A 21,831-nucleotide genomic window follows, 5' to 3' on the forward strand; every position below is an offset into this window, starting at 1 on the left:
CCGGGACATCTCCTGTCGTTCCATTGAGGACGAAGGTAAGCCTTGCCCCACCGCCCGCCCCTCTCACCCCCAATGCAGCCTCCCCTGGTTCGCTAAGGATTTCCTTTTCCCTCCGTTAGGTAGGAAGCCACTCTGCTCCACTAATAGCCGCAACCGAGGGTAAGTCTCTCTCTCCTCGCACCGCATGGCAACCCGTCAGCTGGCGGCAGTCACTGAAAATTGTTTTTTCAACCTAGGTCCCCCACTCCCTTGGACCCCCACCGGCTTCACAGATCGGTGCCTCCTTAATTGAGACGCGCTACATCCCAGGTCAACTCCAAGCGCCAACTGCAATAACTATTCCCCCAGCTATAGCGCTACCAAGATCCCGGCAGTACTACCCTAATAATTTATTTCCAGGTAAGCGCCAGCCATAAATAGTGGTTCTGTGCATCAGTGATCGGTTTGACTACCACAGTAGTCTGATGCTCCTCTGTTACGCCTTAGATCCTTTTTATTGCGGTGCCGATCCCCTTGCCTCATCCCCGCCTGGGTACTCGGTAAGCCCCTTCTCCGTCTTCTGTTCATGGATGGGTTTTATTATAACGCACCAGCTGACTCTGGCTATTCTCACCCAGGCATAAGCACGCCAGCCTTCCACGGTTATCCGGCTGTGAGCAATTCTACCCCAGCGCGTTTGGACTTATCGTGGCAGCTCTACTTGTCCTAATGTAATTAATTCCTCGTTTCCATTCACCTTCACCTAGCCGAGTTCAGTATTATGCACTAAGGCATGTGAGCCACACCTCCACACAATGCCACTATAAAATTACTCACCTAGGCACGTGTGCCACACTTGCAATCCAAGTATTATTGTACACCTTGATTTTGTCGCATGGTTTTACCACATTGCGCCGTGGATGCATAGCACAGGTTGCGTGACACTTCTCACAGGTATGATTTAGTAACACCTTAAGAGCATGGTATGAGTTTTAACTCTAGGAACAATTCAAGTGATACACTTAACTCTATGAGTTTTAACTCTAGGAACAATTCAAGTGATACACAGAAGTCTAACTCTCTGTTATATGTTCCCCTTGTTTACGTTTTTGCAGGCTTTTACTCAGGCAAACAATGATAGTCCTGATGATGATCCACCATTCTTGAATGGATCGAAACGCCGTCGACATGATATGTGGGCTTAACACTAGTTCACTATTATGTGCATAATCGGTTTTGTTCGCCACATATGTGAAGCAAGCACATTGTAAAGTTTCCTTTCTTGCTCCATTTTTTGTTACTTGCCCGATATATTCTTTGTGTTTGTATTGTCTCCTAATTTATGTAAGCGTTGTGGATACAGGACTGTGTCCCACTATTTTATTGCTCCTTATACTGAGTATTGAATAAAATTACAGTCCAGCTGGACTCTTTTGCTGTTATAGCGCACATCGTGGCCTATAATTATTACAATTTCCAATTTGATTTTGTGTCAAGGGCCGTTGTTTTTTGGAAAAACTTGTCACTTCCGGAGCAGAACGGAGTCGATGCAGGAAACTCATCTTGCCACCTACTTGTGCAGGAGGCGCTGCTTTTTGAGTTTTCCAGATACAGCCTGGCACCCAGAAATATTTACAAGGAGTGGAATCTGTAGTTAAAAGTACCCATTAGAAAGAAAAGGACATACTGAGGTAGTTACTGCTCGTTATCTTGCATATGGTGCTCACTAATGTAATTAGACTGAAGTAATCACCATTACAACACTGATTCTCATTGCCTACAAGTACCTATTTTACAAGAAAGGTTGGAGACAGCCACACTAAGCCAAGAACAGCCTCATCTAAAAGTAAATGGATGAACATTTGTAATATTTGGTATTAACACCTTGGCTGCTAGGTGTTTTCCCCTCCTGTGCTGCAGGCACTCATTTTCCCATTGTTCATGACGAGCTCAGCTCGTCATCAGCACAGCTCAACCGTGCATCATGACGAGCTGAGCTCGTCATCAGCATCGAAAGGGTTAAAGAATGTGTTGATCCTAATCTACCACGGGAAGCATAGATTGAACGGCTGTTTAAAAACACTTCTTGTACTAGAAAAAAATGTTGAGCCTGGACATCCACAGAAGATAATTCCACTACTGAATTGAATGAAACGGATATGTAATGGTCTAGAAGTGTACTAACATCCGTTTATATGTCTTTATGATTGTTTCTCTTGTACCAAGTTAAAAATTAAAAATCGAGGCACTTTCATATGACCGGATATGAATGAAACAAACATCAAAAAGGTTAACATAAAAATTCTGACCTGGTCCATTATTGCAATAAACGCTTTTTGCTTTGGGAACCTTTCCCTTTAATAAGATGACAACATTACATTTTTACGTATGTGTAAAACATCAATAAAGAACATTTTAAGGAAGGCAGCAAATACACCAAACACTAGGAAGCTATAGAGTTTTTTTTGGTGTACAGATGCACTCCATAAAAAAATAATAAACAAAGCTCATCATAGGGAAATATCCATATCTTATGTGTATTAACACATGGGTAAGCATTCATGTATACATTTAAATGCAAATAGACAAGTACAATTTGTAACAGAGGAGTACAAGTTTTTCACTTGAGCACAAACTAAGCTCCATCTTTTAGAAAGATGGTAGAAAGGCACATTACAGCCAACTTTTAGTTGGTGTCCTTAAAATGCCAGAACATTCTTAGGTAGTGCCTATCTAACCAAATAATGTCCAGTTGCCTTAGAAAAGGCAACATTATGTATATCAATTAAACCAAGTCAATTCATTATGGTCCAAAAAGAAAGTTATTCCCATGTGCACTGAAGATTTTAGAAAGGAAAATGTTTAAGTACTCCTACGGAATACACCGTTGTGGATTGCATGCACAGTAATCTAGATATTGTTTCAGGTAGCGGATACAATTTCAAGATGCAATTCTTTATATTGCATGCACTCCACACCGAAGTAGGTTTGTAATCACTGTAATCGTTCCCATGAAGGCAGCCCACCAGGCACGAAGTAACATAAATAGATTAAGGTGTTTTCACTTACAACAGGGTTTTCTTTGTTTCTTCTGTAAACAAGATTTGACGTATCGCTCTAATTCTCTCAGCGTGGTGGGTTTCAAAGTTTCAAAATCTATTTCTATTTCATCTGGATTGGAGTCTCTGAGGGAAGGCTCTCGTGACTGAATAATGTGCACAACCCGGCCAAGTTTCTCTCCAGGTAGCCGATTGATGTCCAGGCTGAGCTGCCGTTTTTCATCATAGGTCATTGGCAAACCTTCCTCTTCTTCCTCAGAGTCAGCGGCGGTAGTAATCTGCTGTTTACCTCCTTTCTTGGCTGGCCTACTGGAGCGGAAAAGGCAACATGGTCAATGACTACTTCAAAGCTGCAACAAACTAACAATTCAACAAAGTGACAGCGAGACATGGCCACATTTTCAGGGCTAATGTAGAAATACAAAATCTATGCATAGCAACATATCTTAATGAATACAGGTTTACATAGATAGACCAACTGAGTGATGAGAACAAAGCCAATACAACCTATGGGTGCAACCTCCTAGGATGGTAACAACCAAGACATCACAGCAAGAACATTTCCAAATTAAGCTTGATACCAATTACATTTTTTGTAAACTTTTTCTTAAGAGGACATTCCCTAACCCTATTCACCACTGTATCAGGAACATAATGTGAATCATAAGAGGGATTACACTTCACAGCACGCAAGGCAATAATGAGAAGCAACCTACTTGTAACAGTAACTTTGCTGCTTGTTATTTCATACAAATGCACAAAGTAACACTTATCCTATTTAGTGTGGGACCTCAATAGCTGTACCTCTATCCGTAAACCATCCGGACACCTCCCCTAGGCCAGACTACTTCTAGCACACATCCCACACATACACAGACCAGAACAGGTGGTTGGATGGTCTACTACATGACCCCTGGAACAACCTGCCACTGCACAGCAGAGCTTCCTTTTCAATTCTTTAATTTCCAAAGAAATGAAGACTGTCTAAACAGGGTCCTCGCTTTGGTCAGGCTCCTGTGCCACTCACAATGGGGGTATATTCATGGCAGGATACTTGAAATCACTGAAGCATTTGGTGCTCTAAGAACAGAGCCACTGCCTTGCCAATGCATATTTTCGACTACCTCTTAACCACCAAAGACCCTAGGTGTTAGATCCTATTGGAAGATGATAGGGTTTCTTTTTTTTTTAACCTCAATAACAAATCAAAATTATAAAAGGGTCCAGAGAAGATTTGCAGTTTTTGCTACCCATATTTAGAAAGGACAGTTGTCTGATGTAGGATTAAAGGGGGCGTCAGAAGTGACAGGTCCACTGGAGGGGACAGAGAACATTTCAGTTTGTGCACAGACCAATACAGGTACTGGTTGATGATGGAGAGCTAAATCTCTTGATAATCCCTTAGATCAGGTCTTCAATCTGTGTGGCGCGACCCCCAGGGGGGTCGTGGAGTCCTTGGAAGGGGGTCGCAGATTCTGTCAGGGGCATGCAATTCCTGGCGTTGGGCTGATCGAGGGTGCTCATGGCGGAGGGCTAATTCACACCGAGGTGTAAAAAACATCAAAGGCTCATTAACAAGTAGAAGGTCTTTTAAAGACCTGTCAAGTACTCGGGGTGCGGCTTTGTGTGTGTCCCTGAAGCTGTGTCAGCCGGCCTCACATACACAAGCTGGGGGAGGGGGGATAGTGGGTGGGGTCTGGGGGAGCAGGCTGTAGTGTAGCCCTTTGAGTATAATGGATGTTGCACGCCTGGAGCTGTGGGTCCCGTGACATGTCCCCCCCTCCCGCCCCCAGCAGGGAGGCACAGAGATGCCCTCCCATGAGCGGGAAAGACGGAAGAAGACACACAGATACTGACCCCACCCCCCCCATGAGAGAGTCACAGAAAAGGTGGGTGGATGAATGATGGGTGGATGGATGTAAGGATGAAGAATGGATGGATATGTGAAAAGGTGGGTGGATGAAGGATGAAGAATGGATGGATGTGTGAAAAGGTGGGTGGATGAATGGATGAAAGGGTGGATGAATGGATGAAAGGGTGGATGAATGGATGAAAGGGTGGATGGATGAAAGGGTGGATGGATGAAAGGGTGGATGGATGAAAGGGTGGATGGATGAAAGGGTGGATGGATGAAAGGGTGGATGGATGAAAGGGTGGATGGATGAAAGGGTGGATGGATGAAAGGGTGGATGGATGGATGAAAGGGTGGATGGATGGATGAAAGGGTGGATGGAGGGAAGAATGAAAGGGTGGATGGAGGGAAGAATGAAAGGGTGGATGGAGGGAAGAATGAAACGGTGGATGGAAGGAAGGATGAAACGGTGGATGGATGGAAGGATGGAAGGGTAGATGGATGAAGGATGTATGGATGGATAAAAAATTGCATGGATGAATGATGGATGTGTAAAAAGATGGGTGGATGAATGATGGGTGAATGGATGGATGAAAGGGTGGATGGATTGAAGGGTGGATGGGTGGAAGGATGAAAGGGTGGATGGGTGGAAGGATGAAAGGGTGGATGGATGAAAGGGTGGATGGATGAAAGGGTGGAAGGGTGGAAGGATGGAAGGGTAGATGGATGGATAAAAAATTGCATGGATGAATGATGGATGGATGGATGTGTAAAAAGATGGGTGAATGAATGATGGGTGAATGGATGGATGAAAGGGTGGATGGGTGTATGGATGAAAGGGTGAATGAGATGGATGTAAGGATGAAAGGGTGGATGGATGAAGGATGGATAGATGGATGAATGAAAGGGTGGATGGATGGATGGATGAAAGGGTGGGTGGATGTATGGATGGATAAAAAGTTGTATGGATGAATGGGCGGATGGATGGAAGTGTCGATGGGGGAAGTGTCGATGGGTAAAGGGTGGATGTATGGATAGAAGGATGCAAGGCTGGAGTGATGAAGGATGGATGTATGGATGGAAGGATGAAAGGGTGGATGGGGGAAGGATGAAAGGGTGGATGGGTGAAGGATTGATGGATGTAGGATAGATGTATGGATGTAAGGATGAAAGAGTGGAAGGATGAAGGATGGATGGATGAAAGGGTGGATGAATGGATGAAAAGGTGGATGGATGGAAGGATGAAAAGGTGGACGGATGAAGGATGGATGGAAGAAAGGGTGGATGGATGTATGGATGGATAAAAGGTTGCATGGATGAATGAAAGATGGATGTGTGAAAAGGTGGGTGGATGAATGATGGGTGGATGGATGCAAGGGTGGATGGGTAAAGGATGGATGTATGGATGGAAGGATGAAAGGGTGGATGGTTGAAGGATGGCTGTATGGATGGAAGGATGAAAGGATGGATGGATGTGTGAAAGTGTGGGTGGATGAATGATGGATGGATGTGATGAGGTCTAACAGGCGCATTTATGGTTGTCAAAAGTTGATGATGAGGAGTACCAGTTTCTAGAAACTTTTGTTGGAAGGGGGTCCTTACGCCTAAAAAGGTTTTACAAGGGGGTCTCAGCATCAAAAAGTTTGAAGACCTCTGCCTTAGATATTAAGGTGTCCAACAAATAATTTAAAGAACAGGAGGAAAGACCGCAAGCTAGCTGGGTTCAAATTGATCCTGCATCTCTTACTCATGTGCTGGAAAGCTGTCAGAGTGATCCAAGAAATTTGGAAACAATGATAAAGCAAACTGAATTGATAAATCACAGGGAAGCACACTAGTGATGACTAGTTGATGAACATTTGGCCAAGAAGCAGACAGACCACTCTAAATTCAGGTGTCACCAAAGATTTGATGATTATAACAGGAAGGTGCGGTTTAGGACTCCTCTGTCAAAAATGTAAGTTAAAGACAGAAATAACAACTCATGGCGAGTGTCCGGCAACTCCTGCTTCATCTATCGGCTACACAAAGGAAAACTGGGGTGCCCTGTACAGGGCTTTAAAGAAAACCGCCTCTTTGCCTTTTATTTCTGCAGTGTGGCCTCTCATTAACTAACATGGCAGCCTCCTCCCTATCAACAATCCTTTTCACTCAACAGCTAGAAGACTAGACAGCTGTTGAGAGGAGTCAGATCCAGGGAGGAACAGGTCACTGTGAGCCAACAAGTTTACACCGACAGAAGACTGGATTATCCGGTGACAATTCCACTTGGCTGGGAGGGAGAAAGGGAATAGTCTAATAGTGCAATACTAGTACTAAAATGACCACAAAGAGACAGTCTTTATTCTACAATACAAATGCTGACCGAATTGCAGTGAAGAATAAGTTTCTTACCTTCGGTAACGCCTCATTTGGTAAAGACTAGATCTAGCCGCAGATTCTGTACATTAGAGTTATCCCCAGGCGCCAGACTGGACCTGGAAGATTTTCTACAGCAGTACCTCGGCGCGTCGTTAGAGGACGACGGGCGATTCTGTACGAAGTTGTCCACCGGATGTGATGTCATTAAGGTCCAGATAAGCCCTTTCGTGATGCGCCGACGTCCGTTTCTTGCACGACTATAGACCGATTACTCTGTCAGGCAGGGACCTAGACAACAGTGCATTCTCACAATACCAAGAAAATATTCCAAGCAGAACTGGAGAAGAAAGCAAACACCACTGTGCAGCCACCAGCGCAGACAGAAAACCTAGTCAAAAGTAAGATGCTCCCCGAAAACAACCAGGAACCACAACCTGTCATCGACATGGTAGAATGCATCATAGGAAAATTACTGCCGGAGCAGGTGCACACCTGACGCCACGCCGAAACGACTAATGAAAATAAGAAGAAACTGACACCGCCCTTTAACAGAAGGGAATGCAGAAAACCATTTCCAACCTGACCTAGTTTGGGGGGGTGAAGTCGGCTGATGGTATGGCAATCAGGCATTAAGATTTCGCTCCACTCCGGCCCAAAGTGTACAGCAATTTAGACCCCCTGTGGAGAAGGATGTCAGGCACAGCGCCGACGTTAGGAGAGGCTGTAGCAGCCTCAATCACAAAGCTTTGCAGAGTGTTGAAGGAAAAGGCAGAGTGGTTCTTCAGGGGTAGGATGGTGCCTATGAGCAATAGATCCGGACACAGAGTCCCTTCAAATGGGCTTAGCCAAAGTGCCCAACATAATATCAAAGGATCACGGACAGAATATCAAGGAGCAAACTATCGACCTGCCAAAATATCGTGGAAAAAATATAGAATGCCAGAATATCCAATTCCTATCTTCAAACAGGTAAGTACAAAAATATCGACTCCAAAATATCGTTGTAAAAAATAGACAGTCAAAATATCAAATTTTTTAAATGTCTTAAAAGTAATTTAAAAGTAATATAATAATAAATATAACTAATTAAACATACTTAAACTTAAAATTAATAATTAATGTAACTTAAAAAAATGTAATACATATATATATATATACACACACACACACACACACACATACATATATACATACATATTATTAACAAAACATACAATATTTTCTACGTAGGATAGCGAGAGGGTTACATTTACTATTACCACTCCAGTGAGTGCAACAGTAGAGAAAACATTGGATAGCGTAGGGGTAAAAATTACTATTCCCACTCATTGGATAGCGGGAGGGTAAAAATTACTATTCCAACTCCGGAGAGTGCAACAGTAGGGAAAGCATTGGATAGCGTAGGGGTAAAAACTACTATTCCCACTCCAGTGAGTGCAACAGAAGGAAAAGTAAATACTTCATATATAAATTAAATTAAATATTAATAGCAATTACAAATATAAAATAATTAATTTTTTTTTTTTGTCCTCATTATCGCCCTCTGTATATCACATCAGGCTATCGGAGAGAGGAATATACTGCCACAGATATACTGGTAGTGCTTTCACCGATAATTCAATGTTTACACTCAGCATTATCACATCTCTCCATAAAGCACCCCGATATAACCGTAGCAGGGAGATGTTGCTGCAATTCGATACCCACTGACGTTTGGGGAAACCATTGGGTATACCGAAAAGGAAAATATAGACCAAGCAGCTTAATCATAGGACAGTGGGGGGAAATTTTTTTTTTTTTTTTTAAAAAATAAAAACCCACAGTCAAAAGCCAACTAATTCAAATTTAGGAGAAGCCAAAATTTACGTTTTTCGGGATTGACCGATCTTGCGAGGTCAACTTTGGATGTTTGCAGGACTGAGATACGCCAGTCTAACAACGTGGGAGGTGCTGGGTCTTTCCATTTCCTGCAGATTTCCCTTCTGGCCAATAACATGCAGTAAAAAAGAAGGTTCTTAGCAGAGCCTCGAACTCCCGAAAATAATCCGAAAATTACGGTCATTGCATTGATTGAGATTGCTACCCCTAAAGATGTAGTCAATAGTTTACTAATTGAATCCCAGTAGGAGAACAAGAGTGGGCATTCAAAAAACATATGTATGTCAGAGGCTGCTAGAAGCCCACACCTAGGGCAGGCTACAGGGGAGTTTATTGAAAATTTCGACAGCCGCTGTGGTGAATAATATGCCCTGTGTAGGGTAAAAAGATGATTCCTACGCAACCAGGCTGGTTTCACTATGTCCCACAAGATTTTAAAAGAGGCATGCCAGATGTTATCAGTGTCCTGATCAATAAAGGAAGCACTCCACAGTGTCTCCGGTAAGGTGAAATCCCCGTCAACCTCTTCCAATAATAAGTTATACCAGACTGAGATCTCCTTACTCACAGAAGGTTTGTCCAGCATCAGGGCCACTAAGCTACTGTCTCCTCCCAGTTGGTATCTACCCCTAGCTGAACGCTGTGAGTGAGCCCAACTCGCGATCTGTATATATTTGAATCTGGAAAGACCCGGCCCTACTCTAGCTAGTAAAGCTTCCCAAGGGAGGAGAGAACCATTTATAAACAAGTCCCCCCAAACCTCAAAACCGGCCTCCCTCAGTGGTGTTGCCAAGCTATCGAGAAGCCAACCTGGACATCCCGGGGAATCCCACATTGGAGACCTGCCTGCAAAATATCCCAGTTTTATGGAGCCTCTTAGTTTAACCCACGTTTTTGTCAATCCCAATAATACCTTCAGCTTCACCTTTTTAAAAAACTTAGGGTCCCCAAATTTAAACAAAAAACCCTGTTGGCCAACTCCCTCTCCTCTAAGTAATGCGGAAAACATAGTGCCTATTCCCACATTCGTGGGCATTTTAAGCAGCATCCTGGCGTGGGAGAGTTGAAAAGCCCACGCGTATAGTTGTAAATCTGGAGCTGCAAGACCCCCCTTTTCTCTCCTACGCCTGATTTTTTTCCATGAAATCCGAGCTGTGTGATCATTCCAAATAAAAGAGCTAATATCACTTTGCAATTTTGCTATGATAGAAGGCTCAAAATACAGCGGAACAGTGTTAAACAAAAAAGAAATTTTGGGCAAAATAGACATTTTAACAAGGTTAACCCTACCCAGAATAGAAAGCGGGAGTGTAGACCAAGACCTCATAAGTTTTCTACATTCTCTTGCTATCAATGAAAAATTCAACGTTGCAATTTGGTCTATGTTTTTAGTAATAGTGAGGCCAAGATAACGCATAGAAAGACTCAATTGAACCCCTGCCACTGGCTCGGGGTCGTTCCACTGCATCATCTCAGTTTTAGATGCATTAATTTGGTATCCGGATACCTCCCCATAGTCATAGGCCAGAGCAATTATAGAGGGAAGAGCAGTACGGAGGTCCGAAGAGAAGATGAGAATGTCATCGGCGTACAGGGCCCTCTTTCCTCTCCCAACCCATATATGAAAAAGACTTGATGTTACAGTTGTCCCTTAACCGTTGGGCAAAGGACTCTATATATAAGTCAAATAGGAGAGGGGAGAGGGGGCAGCCCTGCCGCGTACCCCGAGTAATATTAAATGGGGCTGACAGTTCGCCATTAACCAGTAAAGAGGCCATAGGCTTCTGATAGAGTAGACTCACCGCTCTGCGGAAAGCCCCCCCAATGTTGAATTTACCCAAGACCCCCGACAGGAACATCCAATTGACCCTGTCGAAGGCCTTGGTAGCGTCCAATGTGATGACAGCAAGGGGAAGAGAGTCCGCCGTCGCCATATCTATGGCCCCAATAAGATCATAGGTCAATTCAAAGAGTTGGCGACCCCTCACAAAGCACCTCTGATCCTGATGTAATATAGAAGGTGCCACTACCCCTAGTCTATTGGCAAGAACAGATGTGAAAAACGTATAATCCGCATTTAAAATCGAAATAGGCCTATAAGACCCACAACTTGAGGCTGGTTTACCTGGTTTCAAAATCAAAGTAATAGAAGCATCATTCCACGAATTAGGGAGAGACAGCCCTACCTGAAAGATTTGATTAAACAGCGAAGTTAAAGGAGGAACTATTATTGTCAGCAAGGTCAAATATAGCTCTGAAGGAAGGCCATCTGGACCAGATGCCTTACCCTTCTTGCTGTCTAAGATGGCACGGCTAACCTCTTCCTGCGTAATAGGTCTATCTAAGGTGGCTCTTTGTTCAGCTGAAAGAGAGGGGAGAGACACCCTATTTAACCAGTCGTCAACCTGACAAGCCTCAACATGTTTGTCCTCGTGATAGATGTTCTTCAAAAAATCACAAAAGGCACTTCTAATGTCAGCATCTGCTGAGTAAGTCGCCTGATCTACGTTGATTTGAGCTATGTTATTTCTAACTCGGTCAGTTTTGGCTTTCCAGGCCAGAAGCTTGCCGGCCCCCTCTCCATATTGAAAATGTGCTAGCTTACTTGCCTCCCATCTCTGAAGGACTCGAGTATTTATAATTGAGCCCAGTTCTCCTTTTAGGGTAGATAACTCATCTTGCCAACGTTTCATAGTTTCCGGAGGAACGGCCGGATGTAACAAGATTCTCTTTTGCACCCTAGCCATATCAGATTCCAATAAGGTGACAGATTCTCTATAGATTTTGTTTTTATGTGAGACCTTGTTTGTTATTATGCCTCGCAAGAAGGCTTTAAATGTGTCCCAAACACACCCGGGGGAAGCGGACCCAATGTTGTTATCAAAAAAACTTTGTGCTTCAATTTTTAAATTTTAATTTCATCGGGAGCAGTAAGTAGTGAACGGTCAAATGACAAAACTTTAGGTGTTTTTTCCAGCAGCCCGCCCAGTTCTAGAGAGATGGCCGCATGATCGGAAAAATGGAATGGGAGATGAGAGATGTTTTGTACCTGTTTAACTAGTTGCTGACTGATTAAGATATAATCTATTCTCGACTGGTGGTGGTATTTATAGTTGTGAAATGAGACACCTTGTTGAAGCCCAGATCTTAATCTCCAAATATCTACATAGCCAAATTCCTTCATTTTGTCAAGTAAAAGGGCCCTTGTTTTTGAGGGGATTACTGATCTATTAGTAGGGGATTTATCCAGTATAGGGTGCAAAACTATATTGAAATCTCCAGCCAGTATCGTGGGCTCCGGATACGCAAGCAGGTGAGAAAATACCGTATTCAATACCGAGGGGTCATCATGGTTGGGCCCGTAGTAACCTACTATTGTAATCGGAGCCCCTGCCACCGTCACAGAAACAATTACCCATCTACCTCCTGGATCTACGAGTTTATCAATTAACCTTGCTTTTAAAGATTTTTTGAAGAAGATCGCCACGCCTCTGGAGGTTAGAGATTGTGTAGTAGACACACAAAAATCTACCCATCTATTTTTTTTAACAACAGAGGTGATCTCAGTCTCTGTAAGATGGGTCTCTTGGAGTACAAGAATTTGAGCGTCTGAGTCTCGCAAATACTGCAATATTTTCCATTTTCTGGGACTAGTGCGTAGGCCATTTATATTCCAGGAGAGAATTCCTATCTTCTTCTCCATAGGAACATCCACCCCATCACCCCATAACCAGCACCTAGAGTAAAAGAACCCTTAGTATTAAAGCTAATGTATGCCATAGAATATATGGCTCTCCCCAACAAGGACATAAAAAGTAGAACTGAGCAAAAAATGAGGACTTTTTTAAGAAATGTTCCCCCCTGCCCCCCTCCCGTAAGCACCCCAGAACCCTCCCCCCACCCGTGGGAAACCCCTACTCTATCTATCTGGATATACCAGAAGATAGCACCCCTTCTGTGCTCCCGTCCTATCTGTAAATAGACCTTTAATCATGGCCAAAAAGAGAGGAAGAGATAAAGACATAAAACAGTAAAACATAGGACTATTTCAAGTGGAAGGGAAGGAGGATTATAGATATTAAATTTTATATTAAGTTTGTTAATTAATATATTGACATAACCAATTGTGCAAGAGTTGTTTCCCTTTTTTTTATTTTTTTATTTTTTTTTACACCTTTTTATTAATCTTTTCCTCTCCCCCCCCCTTTTTTTTTTCCATTTCTTTTCTTTTTTCCCTTTCTAAACCTCCTTCATCAACTCATGGTTTAAGCGATCTTACCTATCCCAAATATACAAATCTCCTGGGGACTAATAGATTAACTTGAAGAACCCTTGTTTTTATCTTTATCTTTTTCTCTGCCCAAGGACAGCAGGAGTTCATCAGCTGCCTGCACTGACCTGATGTTATGCATTGTGTTATTATGCATGACTTTCAAGGCCGCCGGAAAGACCAGATGGGCTACTGCCCCATGGCTCCTGAAAGCTTCAAGCCTTCTACCAAACTCCCATTGTTTGTCTAGCTTTGCCCTCGAAAGGTCGGACCTAATTTGAAAGTTGAATCCCTTCCCGCTTAAGGATTTTTGCTTTAGTGCCAGACCTAGTATAGATTCTTTGAGAGTATAGGTGTGGAAGTTTATTAATATTTTCCTCGGCTTGGTTCTTTGAGGGTTCCTTCTGAAGGGATCTCTTAACATTTTAATACAATATATTAATTAATCAATTGAAAATACAAATGAAATTTAATTATTAAAAAAATTACCTACTAATACAAATTATTTACCAATTAACACTAAATTATTCAATTAATAAAAAAAGTTTACAACAAAAAGCAATAAATACATTAAAAAATGTAATTTATAATCCTATTACTTCCCACACTATTCCCCTATAAACGCACAACCCACTACTGAAAAGAAATTATTAAAATTAACATAATTATCAATTAATCAAAAGTATTGACCAATTATATTTTAATTAATTACCAATTAATAATTAACAAATAATTCAAAATAAATACCAATAAATAAATTAACACATTTAATTAATTATATTTAAATTACTTCCCACCCTATTCCCCTATAAACCCACAACCCGCCACAGAATTATATTACGCAAAAATGAAATACAATTACATTAATAATTGAAATGAATTATAAAATATACACTTTTCACACATATAGTAACATAAAAAACACTTTAAAAAATTCATATTAACTTACTTACCTCAAATTCGATATTTTTGTTGTCTATATTCTGTCCATTCGATATTTTGTGCTTTCTATATTTTGGATTCGATATTAATGCTCTTCTATTCAATATTTTGCTATTCTATTCGATATTTTTGTAGTCTATATTCTGTCCATTCGATTGTGTCCATTCTATATTTTTGACTCGATATTTTGGCCAGTCGATATTTTTTATTCGATATTATGACTGTACAGCAATATCAAAGAGGGCTTTACTGAAGGGAAATGTGAGAAAGTGCCATCTTTCTTGCCTTGGTATGCCCCCACTTTTTTCTGAACTGCTTATGTACTTTGAGTGTGCCCTAGGTCCCTGCCAATCAGGTACCCAGGGCACACTCAGTCAAAATGTTCCTTCCCAACAAAAAAAAGCTATGCTGAAACAAAATACCCAATTGGCATCTCTGACCACCTGTCAGCCCCTAGTAAATGGTACCCTAGGTACCCAGGGCGTGGTGACCAGAGACGACCCCTGAGGGCTGCAGCACTTATTGTGCCACCCTCAGGGGTCCTGTACCCTGGCTCCCACACACTGCCTTTGCAGGTTGAGTGCCTAGGTACAAAACTAAAGCAAGAGTCGACATGGCACACATCCATAACCCACTGCCCTGGCATACTTCAGTCACCCCTCTAGCTGGGTGCCCTATGCCAGAGGCGAGGGCCCAGGTGCGTGATGCCTGTGCCCCTACAGTGCCCAGGGCAATTCCTGGGCACTGTAAGTGCAGTGCTGCCATTTAAGAGTATATGGTGCTGGGAGGTTGTCATTCACGAACTTCACAGGACCATTATGGCTTCACTGAAGACTGACAAGTTTGGTACCAAACTTCTCAGCACATTAAACCCGCACTGATGCCAGTGTGGGATTTAATGTAAAATGCACAAGAGGGCATCTTAGAGATGCCCTCCAAAAACCCGAACCTACAATCCACGTCTAGGCTGAGTGGCTGCATAGGCTGCCACACCGCAGACATGTTGCTGGACCCCTGGGTGGAGAGCCCCCGCTCTCCTGGGTCTGCAACAAAGCACATCCTGGGCGAGGTGCTATGTCTCCTCCCCCAGGATGGACAGGGGGAAGCTTCAAAGGCATACCGCCTCAGAGCTTCTCCAGACCATTTGCTGTACCCAGCAACCAGCACCCCACCAGTCCTAACCCCACTCTGGCGGGAAAAACTAAGTCAGGAAGGGGGGTGTGCCAAACTGTGCCAACTCCACCCCTCAGGTGGAGGAAGCGAGGTGAAGCACGACCCCGGGCTCCGGCCATCTTGTAGATGGGGAGTCCTGCCTAATCCCAGCTAGGCTCCTGCCTCCCTGCCACAGGAGAGGAGCAGGCAAGGGGGGTGTACTCACCCCATGAGAGGAACCCATTGGTCCCTGCCCTTGCCCTACCTGTAACGCCCCTAAATTTTAGAATTTAGGGGCTCCCTGAACCTTCCTTCCTCAGATCCCGATATCAAAAAGAAGAAGATCAAGAAGAAGACCCACTGTGCAGCTGCTAACAGGACAACAACTGACTTGGCCCCAGCCCTACCGGCCTGTTGTTCCTGGAACCTGCTCCTGCCTAAACCCGGCAACATTAAGCGCCCGACGACTCAAAAGCACACTGCACCCAGCCGCCCGAGTGCCGCTGGCTGTGACCTCTTTGCCCTATCCTACGTCCCCTCTTGCCCTGAGCAAGTGACCAGGGGCCCAGCTCCCAGAGCCACGTGGCCTGGTAGCCAGCAGCCACCAACCGAAGGACCCCTTTCCCTCATTGGATAACATTGGGCCTACCTACCCCTGTACCCGGCCGCCCCTGCGCCGCTGGGACTGACCTAACTGTACTCACCTGACCATGGGGGACCCCTGAGTCTATGCCCAGAATCCTAACTTCACCAACCAAGTACTCACCTGGAAACTGGTAATTCACTTAGCTGCCATTGACCCAGTTTTGACTCGAACATTTTCAAAGTGTGAAGTTTTGAAAACGGAAAATATTCCTATAAAATCGGCCATAGCCCGAATTCAAAAATACACACCTGTGAACAGGAGAGAAGCATGTACTGTACCTTTCAGCCCAGTATCTACCACAAAAGTAATCTCTAGCGGGTTTACTAGTAACCTGTATTTTCTCCATAGAAACCCATTGTCTGCTTTTCTATGAAATCTCTTCTAAGTGTCTACTTTTGAAAACTGCAAATATTCTTTAAAAATCGTACGAAATACTGAAACACAATTACCTACCTGTTTTGAGTTAAGCCTCCAGTGCTGGCCCTAGGAGACTAGTGCTGGGTTACAAAAGTAACGCAATCGTACTTTACCTGTAATCTGAATCTGCTCCCATTGAATAACATTGTGAGAATCACCTCGAAAAGTTTCTAAGTGTGAACTTTTAAAGCAACTTTATATTCAGGAAAAATCATCACTAACTAAAACGTTTTTGCTAATCTGGTTTCAGCTTATGCCCCTGAACTGAATCCAAGATATAGTCCTGGAACTACCAAAGTAATCCATAAAGTAATCAACTGTACTTTCCTATGAAAACCCATAGAGCTCAATGCTAGAGTGTGGTTCAGAACTGTATTGCTTATTAGCTAACCTGCGATTATTGAGTGTACAAACTTATTGTTCCTCTGCAAAGTATTTACATGAGAACACGCGTAACTTGTAAAGTATATTTTTATAACTGTTGGTTCTAAAAATAAAACAACCATATCTTTCGATATATAAACAATTGGCCTGGAGTTCAGTCCTTGAGTGTGTGAAACCTTTTGCTGACAGTGTGTACATCAAATGCTTTACACTGTCCTCTGGTACTGATTTACTGCTCGACCAAGCTACCACTTTGGAGAGTAAGGTCAGTTCTGACTTTAACCTCTGTTATACCTCTGGGGTTGGTGGACTCTAAGAACGACAATGCCGGGAGGACTCTAGGAGCGAGGGCATCAGCCTAAAAAGAAATGTTTTACCATTGAAGATTTATATTTTTATATATTGGACACTGTATTCACCTTGAACTGGAATTTTTTATGAGACCCACCTTATCTAGCCTTGAGAAAGCCCCGGCGCAAATCGCCAAGAGGGGGCGAAACACGTGTCGGCTGTCTTTGCTGTGTGAACCAAAATAAAAGAAACATTTTTTTCTCTGCAAACAGAAATGTCTCTGTCTTCCATACTAAGAGCTGGAAAAAACGGATATTAAATCCTGGCTAACTGAATTATTTCTATGTGGAGATCACACTTACAACTTCTCAAACCTGTTTCTCTAACCTGAAGCCCAAGAGGTCCAGAGCTTCGAGTGTGCCTCCATCCACCAACTAATCATACTTATTTAAGTGTTGTCCAAAGCCTTGCAAATCCTTGGACCTTTGCTACCTTTCCACACACTTTCTCACATTGGTGGATCAGCAAAGGGATACAAACTTGCATTTGTTGGACTACTTGGTTACCATCTGATCACACAACAGAATTCAAATTACCTTTAGAATTCTGAAACGGGTCTTTTCCAAAAATACTAAACCTCTGGTAGGGCCTTGCTAAAGTCCCATTAGAAGTTCTGAAAAATAAAAGTCACTACAAGCTAGGGTAGAGGGTTAGAACTATCAGGTTATAATGACTCAAAGGGCCCCAGCTGTTAGTGAAGATAACAGACCTGGTGGAGGAGCTCGAGCTCACACCTTACTTACACTTGGACTTCAAGAAATTGAGGGCCCTATGCAAAGTTAAACAAATAACTGTAGGTCTGCATCCAACCAAACAAGGGCTCCAGGAGCTCCTGGCCGAGTATGCAAAAGACCACCCCTCTGAGAAGGGTGACACCCACACAGAGGAAGAAGTAAGGGAAGAGGGGGAGGATAATGCCCCCCCTCCCCTCCATCCTTACAGAAGAAGGGGTCTCTGTACCCTGGATTCCACTAGTCAACATTTGGGAGCCTAGGAACCACACAGATGGACTGGGCCCCAGAGAACCCATTGGGGGAAACCCCAGTGCAGAGGACGACTTTCTAGCAAAGTTGGCCAGAAGATTAGACCTAGAGACCAGGCTCCTGGCTCTAGAAAAAGAAAGAAATGAAATGGGCCCAAACCCCATCTCTGGTGGCAGCAATACCAATAACAAGGACAGAGAGCAATCTTATGATCCTAAAATCCCAAAAGGGATTGTCCCTAAATTTGAGGAAGGTGATGACCTCACCAAATGGTTCACAGCCTTTGAGAGGGCTTGTGATATCAGACAGCTAGAGAAACCTCTCTGGGGGCACTTCTATGGGAACTGTTCTCTGGTAACTGCAGAGACAGGCTTCTGACCCTCTCTGGGCCAGATGCCGGGTCCTATGACCTCATGAAGAAAACTCTGATTGAGGGATTTGGGCTCACTATTGAGGAGTACAGAATTAGGTTCAGGGGGGCTCACAAAACCCAGACCCAATCCAGGATAGATTTTGTAGACTACTCAGTAAAGACACTGGATGGTTGGTTAACTGGACACAATGTGCATGACTTTACTTGATTGTATAATTTGTTTATGAAGGAACACATTTTGAGTAATTGCACACATGAAAAGTAACAATAGCATTTGGTAGACCTATGTCTAATTTCTCCCCAAGAATTGGGAAAGAAGGCAGGCCACTGGGTCAAGACTAGGGTGACAAGGACAGCCACTGGGGGTGACCAAAAGAAAGTGGTCACAAACCCCCCCAGGGGAAAGGTTGTGAGAATCCCCCAGATAAAAAGTCTGAGTCTTCCAAAGGGCCCCAAAAACCTGTTCAGGGGGTGGGTCCCAATCTACTCCCTATGTGCCTCCGCCCTATAGGGGAAGAAACTTTCATCCTAACAATGCCGATTGTAACAACTGTAAGATGTTGGGACATTTAACTGTAGACACGAACTGCCCCTACAACAAAGCCCCTAAGGCACCCATTCCAGCTACTCCAGGGACAGTAAATCTACAGATGGCATCAGAGGAGTGCCCATTGCAAATCTGGGAATACACTCAAGCTAGTCTAGTCTGCTTGGGGAATATGGAGGTTGCCAGTGTGACTGGGTGGCCAACCAACTGTAACAAATATATGCAATACCCCTCCATCAATTCAACAAGAGTAGAAGCCCTGAGGGATACAGGTGCCAGCATCACTATGGTAAGGGAAAAGCTGGTTTCCCCAGAGCAATACCGGATTGGGAAAAGTTACCAATGCGGACAGCATTACCACCCAACGCCCCCTAGCTATGGTAACATTAGGGTGAGGGGAGGTTAATAGCCTGAAACTGGTAGTTGTCTCACCACAATTGCCAGCTGACTGTCTGCTTGGAAATTACCTGGAGACCTCCGCCTGGGCTGAGGTTGAGCAAGTAACCCATGCAGCCATGCTGGGTATCCCTAGACTGGTGTGTGTTCAAACCAGAGCACAGAGCACAAAGAAGGGTGAACAAGTGGGTTTGCAGCCTGAAAGTATGGCCAAACCAACCAAGAGAAAAAGCAAGGAGACTGGGGAACCAGCTTCTACACAGCCAGCCTCCAAGGACCACTCTCCTCAGGGAGAGGACTGGGAAACCCTAGAGGGAACTGAGCCTATGGAGCTTGAGCTTTACCAGGCTGGCCTCCTGGTCCCAGGGGGACCCACTAGGGAAGAACTGTGCCAGGGCCAGCGAGACTGTCCCACTCTTGAAAGCCTGAGGCAGCAAGCAGCTGCAGAAGCAAAGGGAGATGTCAGTGGTACCCACAGAGCTTATTGTGAAGAGGGATTACTGTATGCTGAGGCATGAACCCCCAATTCTGGAGCTACCAGGAGAGTGTTAGTGCCACAGAAGTACAGGGAGTTCCTCCTAACTTTGGCTCATGACATCCCCCTACCGGGACACCTGGGGCAAACCAAAACTTGGGAAAGGTTGGTTTGCCACTTTTACTGGCCACAGATGAACCAAAAAGTGAAGGAGTTTGTGAGCTCCTTTGTTACCTGTCAGGCCAGTGGCAAGACAGGTGGCAAGCTAAAGGCCCCCCTGATACCACTGCCAGTGGTGTGGTGGGGTGCCCTTTGAAAGGGTAGGTGTGGACATTGTGGGTCCACTAGAACCTCCCACAGCCTCAGGGAACAAATTCATTCTAGTAGTAGTGGATCATGCTACTAGGTACCCTGAGGCAATTCCCCTTAGGGTGACTACCGCTGCTGCAGTAGCCAAGGCCCTCCTAGGTGTCTTCACCAGGGTAGGTGTTTCCTAAGGAGGTGGTTTCAGACAGAGGTACCAACTTCATGTCTGCATACCTGAAACACATGTGGAAGGAGTGTGGGGTGCAGTACAAGTTCACTACCCCATAAAACCACCCACAAACCAATGGTCTTGTAGAAAGGTTCAACAAGACATTGAAGGGTATGATCAAGGGGCTCCCTGAAAAACTCAAAAGGAGATTGGATGTCCTGTTGCCATGCCTGCTTTTCCCTTATAGGGAAGTGCCACAGAAGGGAGTGGGGTTTTCCCCCTTTGAACTTCTGTTTGGTCATCCTGTAAGGGGACCACTTTGTCTTGTGAAGGAGGGTTGGGAGAGGCCTCTCCAAGATCCCAAATAGGACATTGTGGACTGTGTTTGGCCTAAGGTCCAGAATGGCTGAGTACACTGATAAGGCATCCAAAAATCTTGAAGCCAGCCAGGAGCTGCAGAAGCACTGGTATGACCAAAAAGATTTCAAAAGAGAGGTTACCCCACTGTCACCATTTCTCTTTGACTTTATGACCAAAAAGATGCCAGGGTTGAATTCCAACCTGGGCAACAGGTGTGGGTTTTGGAGCCAGTGGCACCAAGGGCTCTCCAATACAGATGGAGTGGCCCTTACCCTATCCTGGAGAAAAAGAGCGAGGTCACTTACTTAGTGGACCTGGGCACCAGCAGGGCACCCAAAAGGGTTATCCATGTGAACCGCCTCAAGATCTACCATGACAGGGCTGACCTCACCATGTTGATGGTGACTGATGAGGAACAGGAAGCAGAGAGTGAACCTCTCCCTGATCTGATCTCCCTACCAGCCCAAAAGATGGGTCAGTGGATGGAGTAGTCTTTTCAGACACCCTCACTCCCCAACAGCAGGCTGACTGCAAGCAGGTCTTGCAGCAGTTCGCTAGCATATTTTCCTTGACCCCTGGTCTGACCAGCTGGTGTACCATGACGTGGACACTGGTGACCGTAACCCTGTCAAGAACAAAATCTATCGACAACCAAGTCAAGGAAAGCATCAACGCTGAAGTCAGCAAGATGCTGGTGCTAGGGGTGATTGAACCCTCTGAGAGCCCCTGGGCCAGCCCAGTAGTTCTAGACCCCAAACCTCATCAACAGGGTGGAAAGAGAGAGATGAGGTTCTGTATGGACTATAGGAGGCTCAACTCTCAACAAGACAGTTGCTCACCCCATCCCAAGAGCAGATGAGTTGATAAACTAGGGGCAGCCACATTTCTAAGCACCTTTGACTTGACTGCAGGGTACTGGCAAATTGGCATG

The 21,831-nt window shown here is 44.3% G+C and overlaps 1 protein-coding gene across 8 annotated transcripts in view; it reads right to left on the reverse strand.

Annotated features, from left to right (window-relative positions):
• Positions 1-21,831, reverse strand: part of BRD3 (bromodomain containing 3) — a 374,663-nt gene that overhangs the window by 91,138 nt on the left and 261,694 nt on the right. For all 8 annotated transcript variants that reach the window (XM_086921064.1, XM_086921060.1, XM_086921061.1 and 5 more), the window contains exon 11: positions 3,049-3,347. In XM_086921064.1, the coding sequence (XP_086777190.1) occupies positions 3,049-3,347 (299 nt within the window). The remainder of the gene's footprint in view (positions 1-3,048; positions 3,348-21,831) is intronic.

The sequence above is a fragment of the Lissotriton vulgaris genome, chromosome 5 (genome assembly GCF_964263255.1).
Source record: "Lissotriton vulgaris chromosome 5, aLisVul1.2, whole genome shotgun sequence".
In the NCBI taxonomy this organism is placed as follows: domain Eukaryota; kingdom Metazoa; phylum Chordata; class Amphibia; order Caudata; family Salamandridae; genus Lissotriton; species Lissotriton vulgaris.